Here is a 12,203-nt window from a genome sequence, read left to right as displayed (position 1 = left end):
GGCGAAACTTTTCTAGCGCAAACAAGACAGCCAAACCCTCAAGTTCATAGATGGAATACTTGGCTTCTTGAGCTGAAAGAGTCCTAGATGCATAGGCGATGGGTCGCCTCCCTAGTTCGGTCTCTTGAAGAAGGACCGCAGCCACTGCCGATGACGACGCGTCGGTTTGGACGATGAATTTCTTCGAGAAATCCGGCATTGCTAGAACAGGGGCATTACACAGAGCTAATTTGAGATCATTGATGGTTATGAATTTCATGTTTTTGGTCCGTATTGAACAATATATAAGTAATAATAATAATAACTTAAATGTTTCCACCTTTTCAATACAATATATTCACAAGATTACAAAATTATACGGTACTAGTTTCGACCCATCTAGGGGTCATCATCAGCCGTATTGGAGCAAAGATCATTTGTGGCGAAATCCTAAGACAATATTATTATTTCACTTGTTATTCTTTAAAATAATATTGTCTTAGGATTTCGCCACAAATGATCTTTGCTCCAATACGGCTGATGATGACCCCTAGATGGGTCGAAACTAGTACCGTATAATTTTGTAATCTTGTGAATATATTGTATTGAAAAGGTGGAAACATTTAAGTTATTATTATTATTACTTAATTTGAGATCTTCAAAAGCGGCTTGTTGAGAAGGTCCCCACTCAAATTTGACGCCTTTCCTACGAAGTAAGTTCAAGGGCGTTGTTGTATTGGCGAAATTTGGAATAAATTTCCTGAAGAAATTCACTAAACCAATGAACTTGGCAATACCTTTGATGTCTTTGGGAGGTTTGAAATCACGGATGGCCTGTGTTCTAGAATGATCGACTGCGACACCATCAGGCGACACAATATGCCCTAGAAACGACATGGAGGGCTTAGCGAATGCAACCTTGGACAACTTCACCGTTAACCCTGCCTTACGAAGGCGACTTACGACCTCTTTCAGATGATCAAGGTGTTCTTCAAAGGTCTCAGAAAATATGACGACATCATCCAGGTAATGATACAAGTACTTAAATTTGATGTCGGAGAAGAGCCTGTCTAGCAGTCTCGTGAGCACGGCTACCCCCGTGGGGAGCCCGAAAGGCACACGGTTGTACTCATACAAGTTCCAATCCGTAGCAAACGCTGTCAGGTGTTTCGATTCCTCTGCTAGCGGTATCTGATTATAAGCCTGATTAAGGTCTAAGATGGTGAAGAACATAGCTTTACGAAACCATGAAAAACAAGAATGAAGGTCTGGAAGGGGCACAGATTGTAACACCACCTTCCGATTGAGAGCCCTATAATCAATCACAGGCCTGAAGCCTCTTTGGGGTTTCGGAACTAGAAAAATAGGCGAAGAATACGCCGACTTAGAGGGCCGAATAATACCATCCTTCAACATCTGATCTATGATTTCCTTCAAAGCTTTCATTTTAGGAGGAGACAGCCTATATGGTGGAAAACGGACTGGAATCGAATCCATAACCTCAATCTTGTATTCAATAAGGTCAGTAACACCAAGAGTATCAGAGAAAACCTCTGGAAACGACTGACACAACTTACAAATACTATCAGCCTGCTCCTCAGGTAGATGTCTAAGATCTAACAACATCTCATCCTGGGTAGGCGAAATAGATGAACATGATACAGAACTACATTTTAACAAAGGGATTTTGGAATTACTATCAAATATGAAAGTGCACGACTTACTCTGAAGGTCGAGCACTAGACCGGTGTGAGACATGAAATCAGCTCCCAATATAATGGGGCAAGACAAACAGTTTAAATTTCCAAGTAAATTTATATATACGAATTTTGGCATACAGAAAACCTAAAATTTTTAATGGAGAGGAATTTGCCGAAACATATTGAACCGAAGTCGAACAAAAATCAGGAAGTTTACAAACAGATTTCAATTTGGAGTACCACTCGGCCGAAATAATGGAACAAACACTGCCTGAGTCTAAAAGAGCAGTTACAGGCTCATTATTCAATTCAATTTTGAGAAATGGAACAGGTGCGGGGGTATCCGCCGCGATCCTAAGACATTCTTTGGGACATTCAAAAGATAATGTTGAATAGTTCTGACTTTTTCCTGAATTTTCGTCAGGTTTAACCAGGGCTGAGCCTTGTGAAGAGGGGTTAGCCGACTCAGCCGAAGCCACTAGTCACTTATGATTGTTGGTGTTAGTTGCACCCGAAGTTGAGCAGGATGGGTGCTATTAGCATTAGGGCAGTTCTTGGCAATATGTGAAAAAGCGCCGCATTTAAAACAGCCTTGGGATGACCCTGCTCCACTCCTGGTCCCATTGGATTTAATCAATGGGCACTTGTTCCGAAGATGGTCTGCTGAGCCACACGCATAACATTTGCGATTGGTGATGGTTCGGCGAGGCGGAGGCCGAAAGTTGCCTGCAGACGGGCGGGGCTCCCTCGCAACACGTAATGTGTCAGCATACCTAACCCCTTCGGATGAAACGGCCATAGCTTCCAATTCGGCAAAGGTTTGCGGACGCGACGCAAAGCACAAATTTGACCTGTAAGATGGTGAAATTCCTTCCACAATGGCTTGAAAGATTTGATCTTCGGGAAAATGAAGGGCAAATACCCTCGTATAGAATTTGATGTCTTGTATGAAGTCTGCCAGGTTTTCATCAAGTCGCTGCACTCTATAATAGTACTTGTGAATTAGAGATGACCTAGCTCGAGCCGGAATAAAATTAGCTAACAGATGGGCGTGGAAGTCTTCTATGGATGACTGTTCAGCAATTGCCCTAACTATCTTGTCTGATAGAACCCCAATTGCATAGCGATAAATGATCTGCAAAATTTGACACAGAGAAAGAGAAAAAACAAGGGCATGATCCTGAAACTCAACTAAAAACCTTAGGAATGAAATAATGTCACTGGTAGAGTTAACAGAAAACTTAGAAATACCCCTGAGCAACATTGCTAATGGATGAGGCAAACTGCTGAACCCTGGTGACATAGTAGGTAGAGGCCTAAGTGGCGAAGAAGCTAATTCAGAACGTGCATTATTCAAAGAGGTACGGCGTTCAGACTCATTGTCTAATGGGGAAGAGGTTTGTTGCAGTCCTACGGATTTCCTATTTTCTTCTCCTTTAGAAGAGTCTTCCTCGCTAACTAAGTTCACCGTAGCGGGTTGGTCGGTTTTGGGAGGGACTGCCCCAGTTAATAATAGGCTAACCTTACTGGACAATTCTGAAAGATTTTCGAGAACAACACTAGCTTCCTTCCTTTGAATGTCATTCAACTTCAGAGACAACAGATCGTTAACTCTATTAGAAAAATGAAATAACCTGGCTTGCACACGTTTAAGTTGATTAGGAGAAGGATCATTTTCTTCAAAAAAACTAACTACGGATGCCAGCTCGGTAGTATTGTCAGTGATCGTGGAGAGAGAGTCGTCGATCTCTTTCTCACCCAAAGTGGGGATGGAAATAGGCAAATTCAGGGAATCTTTAAGCTTATTGGTATCTACCGCAACCGTGCCTCCAGATTGAACATTTCTAATGGTTAATTCATAGATCAACTCCTCCTTGCGCAAATAGCCGGGATGGAGGACATCGCGAGGGCCGGGCATGATGACAGAACTTTACAAATTTAGAAAAAATCGGGAAAAAAAAAACAGCGACTGAGAAAATTGTTAAAGTTCAAACGAAAAGCAATATATAAAGTTATAGCAATAAAGCTGTCTACTATAATAAGCTGCCTGATCAGGTACTTTTGGTAGAGTTAGATATTTTTGACAATCAAAAGTTATTGTTATCATCCCTTCCCGTTCTTCTTTCAAAAGATCATAAAATTGTCTGTATCATAACTTGTGTACCCTTTTCTCTATCATTAATTCATTTTTCTCTTTTTCATTCCTCTCTATATTTAGTTTCTCTGATAATTCCAAACACTTCGAACATACATCTGTAGAGGGAGCCTTAAAGCTAATGTTGAAGTTCCTATTGAAAACATTTCTGAAATAAGACTGTTTCACTTTAAGATCACTCTATATTTCTTGGTTATAAATTCTCCACATTTTTTAAATATTCAAATCACTGTTCAGATACATCTGCTCGCTTTCACCATGGCAGGAATGTGACTCTATGACTTTGAATTTTGTAATAAAGGTCTTTATTGCAGCAAACTTTTCTTCAAAAACCTTAGATTGTCTAAGGTTCAACAGAAACTCGAAGACCATCCTTTTTGAACCTATTAAAAACTCCTTCAACCCTGTGCTTAGTAATCCCCAAAGTTGAGAGAAAAATCTGTCGACACATGGGCAGGGAACTTCCTAACTGATTTGAAATATATTTAATGGTAATATTTTTCTGAGACCTTGCATTATTTCTGCTTTGCTGTCTTTTGGGTATGCTGATGCGACAGTACCTTAGAATAAAAGCATCTTGTTTAGCTTTAATGGGATGTGCATAGTATGCACTATGAAAGACTTTTATATCTTTCATTTTCAGTAGCCTACACTTTTTTGTTCCTCTGTGACTACAGGTTGAGTTCTGTGCTAAAGACGTCGTGGAATACCTAAGGAAAAAAGAAATCTAGATTAGGCCTATTTTCCAACTGTGTTCATATTGACTTTATTTAAAACAAATATGATTAAAAATTATATAAGATTTAGTGAAAAATCTTTAAAGATTATTATTTTAAACATTATGTTTGTGTAAAATTACCCAACATTGTAACCAATGCATAGGCTAATTAACAATAGTGTATATTTTGCAAATATGTGGATTCATATAGTTACTTCAAAGTATATTCTTCATATTATACATATTCAATACCATTGCGCCTTCGAAACACATCACTAAGCCTTGATTGAATAACCACGAACAACACGTTGTTGATTGTACTCACCTCAGCTGTTTTACCCTCGTGCGCTTTCAGGTAGAAGGATCACGTTGCCGCTTTCTGGAATGCCGTTTATTTATTTCCACCATTTTATTGCACAGCAAATATGAACACTATTAAAAATGACCAATTAATTTTATTTATTTATTATTTATACAATGTTTATAAAAATACACACAAACAAAACCACCACATGTGACTCGAACAAACTTCAGGCAGCCATATTACCGGAAGACACTACGAGACTGGATAGTGCAGGGTTATTGGCTAGTGCTGTTAATGGAGCGGTTGTTTATGGAGCGGAGGCTCCGGGCACTTTCAATCGGTGCCTCTGGAGAATCTCCGATTGAATTACAAGCGCGTAGTTTAAACTTGGCATGGGAGAAATGAACGAGCATTTGAGCAGGAATTTATAACTTGTCACTATTAATGTGAGAAACTATGCCCCTCCCTTAATACTTCAGTAATTTGGCGATATTACAGATAGCATTCTTATGTACAAACATAATAATTATGTAACAAAACCTCCGATTGAATGACAAGCGCACAGTGTGAACTTGATACGGGAGAGATGAACAAGGATTTTCTCAGGAATTTATAACTTTTTGCTGTTAATGTGCAAAACTAGGCCCTCAGTTAATACCTTAATTACTGGGCGATATTACAGATAGCATTCTTACGTACAAATATAATTATATACCAGAACCTCCGATTGAATGACAAGCGCGTAGTGTGAACGTAGGGAGAAATAACGAGCATTTTCACAGGAATTTATAACTTGTCACTATTATTGTGTGAAACTACACTCCTCCTATAACTTAATACTGGACACATTTGGCAGTATTTCACATAGCATTTTTACATACAAACATAATTATGTATTATCTTCAATGTAAACATGTTATAATGTAGGCCTTGCCCATGACTGTAAATTAATTCCTTATGAAATAATTAATACTATTACCATTGCATGCTGGGCTGAGTGGCTCGGACAATTGAGGCACTGGCCTTCTTACCCCAACTTGGCAGGTTCGATCCTGACTCAGTCTGGTGATATTTGAAGGTGCTTAAATTCGTCAGCCTCGTGTCGGTATATTTAATGACACGTAAAAGACCTCCTGTGGGACCAAATTCTGGCACCACGGTGTTTCCGAAAACTGTATAAGTAGTTAGTGGGATGTAAAGCCAATAACATTATTATTATTATTATTATTATTATTATTATTATTATTATTATTATTATTATTATTATTATTATTATTATTATTACATTTCACCATCGGATGATAGAGTACATCGGACAATAGAGTAAAGCTCTAAAAATCGCGTTGTGGAATACAACTGAATAAAAATTGTGACTAGTGACAGTATTAATTATTTAGTAATTATGCATCATCATAATCAACAACAACAGTCTTCCTTCACAAGTATTGTTTTTCTCCATGCAGAAAGACAAGGGCGCCAGCCATTTCCGGCTGAAGAGAGTTTCTTTTCTCGGTTATAATTTCTCCAGCCTTAGAAAATACTCTCTCCACTGGAATGGATGTTGCTGGTACGGAAAGATATCATAAGGCTACATCACTAATGCCTGCACTTTTGTTTTCTTTGTTCCAATATGTCAATGGATTGGTAGTTGGAGGTGCGGGAGCCTTCTCAATGTACTAACGGATACTTATCATAGCGTCAGTCGCTGCAATTGACACCCTCTCAGCGTTCTTCTGAAATAAAAAATCCAGTCTCCCACCACAGAATGAGCTGGTCCCTGCCGCGCCTTCCTCAGAAGGGCGATGCGCTAAATAGTTTTGTTCATGCTTCTTAAGAAATGCAGCAATTTCCGATTCCGCTTGCTTTCTGGTCTCTTCAGCCTTTTCTGATGATCAAAAAAGCAACTTTTTTGAAGTGTGGGGCAAAAAATGTTGCCAATTTGGAAATGGAATGAGACTCGTAAGGGAAAAGTCTCTTTTCTATCATCGAAAGGAGGGGAGCAGAGAACATGTATATGTGCAACGCAAGGCACATGGTCAATTGACATACTTTTGATGGCTGCCACCATATTTGCAGCGTTGTCGGTTATTATGGCAGTCACTCTGCCCGTAATATTCCACTGTGTAATTACCTCTTTCAATTTTTCTGCTATATTTTCAGTTGTGTACTGTCCCTTAAATACAGAGCATTGAAGGCAAGCGGGTGCCATATCTGTGTCCTTTATGAAGTGAACCATCACAGCTAAATATGAGTCTTGCCTGTTAGATGACCATGCATCAACAGTCAAGGAAATTGTGGCCACTTGTGCGATATCTTGCACAACAATGTCTTTCACTTCCGTATACATGTGCTGTAATATGTCCTGTGGAAAAAAAAACACATTTAGGCAAGAAATAACACATATCAACCTTCATGAGCAATGACGTTTCAGATACGAAGAAAGTACGCAAACCACAAGTATTTACTAGGAAATTGTACGTCAGAAACATATTCAGTTACGTCTGGTGGAACCAATTCCATCAACTCTTTAGCTCTTGTCCTTATCGCTATTGGGCAGAATTATATCGTCCTGGGCTGGTCCCCACCATCGGCAGTCCTCAGAATAGTTTTCCGTGGTTTTCCATTCTCCTGCACAAAGGCGAATGCTGAAACAGTTCCTATTATAGGTCGCAGACGCCAAACCTCTCACCTTGACCGAACATCTCCTTCACCGGATAAAATCTCCCTGGTCTGAGAGATGGCATTACCGTCTAGGAGGCCCACCATCCTTAACAAGGATGGAATGAAAACACCTTTCCAGGTGCACTTTCACCCAGAGCTTACGATTCATTTGTGCCATGTTTTACAGAGCAGCACTTACAGATTAGAACTCCTTCGTCAGCTCGGAAATGATCATCCCATATTTCTGGTCACGTCTTTCGCGTTTTTTACATATGTCCAGAAATTAAAAGCGAATTCAAATTTAAATTGACACTACTGTATTCTAGAGCCAATGTTATGGGAATATTTTTATAATAATAATAATAATAATAATAATAATAATAATAATAATAATAATAATAATAATAATAATAATAATGAACAAAGTATATTGTGTAAGTTCTGCAAAGGTAGGGCCTACACTTTTATGAGAATCAACTGAACCTATTTAGATATATTGTTTGTTGTATTTACAGGGTTTATACCTACAGGTACATGGGATATGAATTATATGTTGATGATAATTAAATTTTCTTGATAACAAATGCGAGGGCGCATTAATTATTCTGAATGACTGTACGTTCTTTGGTAAGCGGTATTGCATGGGATATCGGTGATACAGATCAATTTTTGCGTATGTAGGGAACGATTTTTATAGGACGCCTACATTCATGGACGTAAGTTTGAAATTACAGCCCACTACGTCCTTACACTCGGAGCTACTGCTGCGAATAGGAGGCGGCCCTCCGGTTAACATCCAGAGCTCCGTAACTGCTTTGCCTCCATCGGTAGTACCGGAGATCACCGGAGGAGTGCTGCAATCGTATTATCCAATTCAATCAATATGAGGACCACCTCCTCTTCATAGTGCTATTATTGGCTCGTGCGGGTTAACAGGGACTTGGCCGAATACGACATGAAACATTCTTTGCTGTAATTTTAAATGTGATCTGGCTGGATTTGAAACCCACTTCCATTCTCGTTGTATTCATCTTGTAAAGAGGAATCCATTGAAGTCAAAACACCAGAATGTGCAAAAGATGGACTTGGTCGTGTTTGAAACTATACGCCTCACTTAACCTCAGAATATTTAATAGTAATTGCTTCCAACTCTAACAAAGATAGCAGAAGCCTTCTAATTAATTTGGGGAAAAAGAAATGTTTTCCAAATTCAAAATTTCAATTCGCATTTTATATTTTAGACTTTCCTAAACATTAATTCTTATACAATCAATATGCATACCCGAAAAACTGTAAACGTTCTGAGCCAATATGACGAAAGTGGAAAACTAAGGAACACTACATAATAACAATTATGTTTTTGATATTTACAATTTTCACCGATTTATTTACACTTATTTAAGTTATTTACATTGACTGAATACACTAAACTAAGTCCAGACTAGATGTAGGAAACTATAGATCTATACTGAAAAACTCGGTTTTGCCATGTTAACAGTAAAAATACGCATTAATATGACGAAAATTTGCAAAACATTGCGCCATCTGCAAGCAGATCTCGACCGTTGTGTCGTTTAACTCTTATAAGCTATAAATTTCATTTTTGTTCTGTATTAAAGTGCAATTATCAGAAATAAATTGACAAATTTCAATACTATATATCAAGTAAATGATATTACATTAGTCTTGAGACTAGTTTCAGCCACTTAGTGGCCATCTTCAGCCAAATAAAAACTTAACAGATTATGTGATAACTAAAATATGTATATCAGACAAAGACAATGTTGCAATGTTGAAATCATTTAGGAAAAGGCTAGGAAAGCAACAGATAGGGAATCTGCCACCTGGGCGACTGCCCTAAATGCAGATCAGTATTGATTGATTGATTGATTGATTGACTGACTGACTGACTGACTGATTGATTGATTGCAGGAATAATCATAACTTTAAAACTATATAAACCGGGCGAGTTGGCCGTGCAGTTAGGGGCGCGCGGCTGTGAGCTTGCATCCAGGAGATAGTGGGTTCGAATCCCACTGTCGGCAGCCCTGAAGAGGGTTTTCCGTGGTTTCCCATTTTCGTACCAGGCAAATGCTGGGGCTGTACCTTAATTAAGGCCACGGCCACTTCCTTCCAACTCCTAGGTCTTTCCTATCCCATCATCGCCATAAGACCTATCTGTGTCGGTACAACATAAAGCCACTAGCAAAAAAAAAAAAAAATCTATATAAAACATTGTTCTGTCGCATGGGTTTGGGTACGATTGGGGATGGGTGATGATTCGTCAAGGACGTTGCACTTGCATGCTCTTTCTCGCTGTACACCACGCCTTGAGACCACTGCGGCAGCGACTCATGCTTGAACTCATATTTAAAAAGAATGAAGTATACATTTTTATCTATAAAACATTATTATATGTAATTTAATGTTATAATTATTCCTGCAAAATTGTCTTTGTCTGGTATACATATGTTTTACTTATCACATAATCTGTTTAGTTTTTATTTGGCTGAAGATGGCCACTAAGTGGTTGAAACTACCCTCTTGTCAATTTATTTCTTATTGTATAACTCTGACCAGTCTGTTGTGTTGTGTTGTGTTGTGTTGTCGCATGGGCTTGGATAAGATTGGGGATGATTCGTCAAGGACGTTGTGCTTGCACACTCTTTCTCGCCATACACCACGCCTTGAGACCACAGCAACTCATGCCTGAACTCGTATTTAAAAACTGAAGTGTGTATATATGTGTGTGTGTGTGTGTGTGTGTGTGTGTGTGTGTGTGTGTGTGTAAAATGCTATATAATAATATTTTAGTGTTGAACCACTTCTATGTAATACCGAATTTTAAATCATTTTCTTGAAAGAAAACTCCTGACTACACTAGATTTTTCCTTTCTCTAAGAGGGAGGGGGGCATGGTCCCTCCTTGTCCCTGTGTATAGGCACCCTTGTTCAAGCACGCTCACATATCAAGCACGGTATAGCTGGGTGGTTAAGAGTAAAAGAAGTTTATTTGTATCCATTAGTGGTGCAAGTTCAACGATCATACTTTCTCACTCTTGGAGAGAAAGTGTAAGGCAGAAGGTGGGGGATCAATCAAATACAATGCAGGCCAAGCCAAATGAAATATATGTCTGGAACTCTGAAATGAGAAAACACTGCCTGATCTGTCCACAATCTGGCTACCAAACAAATCTCTAGAAGGTAAAAAGAATTGCACACCTCATATTGCCTATTCTTGAAGCAATGTGTCTGAATCTTGATTATAAGATGTGAGTTGTTCCAAGCTAAAAGATGTGTAGGTACTGGTAGATTTTTCTTCTTCTTCTTATCATCATCATCATCCTCTTCCTCCTTCTTTGTCTCATTCTCCTCATCCTTTTTCTTCTTTTCCTCCTCATTTGTCTTGCTCTCCTCCTCCTCCTCCTCCTTTTTCTCCTCTTCCATCTCCTTCTTCTTTTCCTCCTTCTTTGTCTCATTCTCCTCCTCCTTCTCCTTTTTCTCCTCTTCCATCTCCTTCTTCTTTTCCTCCTTCTTTGTCTCGTTCTCCTCCTCCCCCTCCTCCTTTTTCTCCTTGTTCTTCTTCTCCTCCTTCTCCTTTGGCTTTACTTCATCAGGAGAGGTAGTTTCTGGTTCATCTGCACCCTCAGTCTCTTCATCAGGTTCCTATAATCATTTGTAATGAACATAAGTAGGCTAGTGGTCTGCAGGGAAGAAAGATTTTGACATATCTCTGCCTAGTTTGATACTAAGACATTTTAGAAATATGTGTTTAGAGATAAGAACATTTCAGCATTTACTTTCTATGCTGTAATTCAGGAAATGTATTAAGGACACTCTAAGATGACATTCTCAGAATGTGAGCAAAATGGAATTGAGGATATCTTAGTATAGAACTAGACAGAATAAGAACTATGCTATATGTCCTTATTTATACAGAGTGCGCACAAATTATCTGAGGAGTTTTGTCAATTATTTATAGCCATATTATTAGAGATATGCTGATGGTGTTTGATGTTGTAAGGCAAGCATTCCTCAAAGTTTTGTTTGAATAGCCCTCCATACATTGTGTTTCTCCCAACGCCCGCAAGAGCGCGACAGTTGCATCATTCGGCAGACATGATGCGTCCCCTACGTAAGGACTGACTCCAACAGTTGCAAAGATGGCGACTAACAGTGAAAACTCGTATGCTGTTCTGGAATTTCATTCCAGCCATCTGCGACAACCACATGACAAAACTTTAGAACAAAGTATTGGAAAGATCCACCCATTGCCAACTCTATTCGCCGATGGTATGAACAGTTCAAAATCACAGGATGTCTGTGCAAGGGAAAATCAAAAGGTCGGCCTAGTGTGCCTGAAGAAACGGTTGAGCGTGTACGACACAGTTTTGAATGTAGCCAGCAAAAGTCAACTCGTCGAGCGAGTAGGAAAATGAACATGCCTCGTTTGACCGTTTGGAAAGTCATAAGGAAAAGATTGCAGTTGCGCCCTTACCATTTGCATCTGATCCAAGCATTGTCGCTGACTGAGTTTTGTGCAAGTTTTCAGGAGCGTATGGAAGATGATGAATTTTGTGACAACCTTATCTTCAGTGATGAGGCAGCATTTTTTCTGAGTAGTAAAGTTAACAAACACAATGTATGAATTTGGGGGATTGAAATTACCCGTACCTGTGTGCAACAC

The 12,203-nt window shown here is 39.1% G+C and overlaps 1 protein-coding gene across 1 annotated transcript in view; it reads right to left on the bottom strand.

Annotated features, from left to right (window-relative positions):
• The window catches only part of LOC136879285 (ankyrin repeat and MYND domain-containing protein 1), a 299,890-nt gene that overhangs the window by 205,573 nt on the left and 82,114 nt on the right, over positions 1-12,203 (bottom strand). The window contains exon 6 of the mRNA XM_068228945.1: positions 10,739-11,182. Within this exon, the coding sequence (XP_068085046.1) occupies positions 10,739-11,182 (444 nt within the window). The remainder of the gene's footprint in view (positions 1-10,738; positions 11,183-12,203) is intronic.

This window comes from Anabrus simplex, chromosome 8 (assembly GCF_040414725.1).
Source record: "Anabrus simplex isolate iqAnaSimp1 chromosome 8, ASM4041472v1, whole genome shotgun sequence".
Lineage (NCBI taxonomy): Eukaryota > Metazoa > Arthropoda > Insecta > Orthoptera > Tettigoniidae > Anabrus > Anabrus simplex.
The sequence above is the reverse complement of the archived record's forward strand: the minus strand, read 5'-3'. Positions and strand labels throughout refer to the sequence as shown.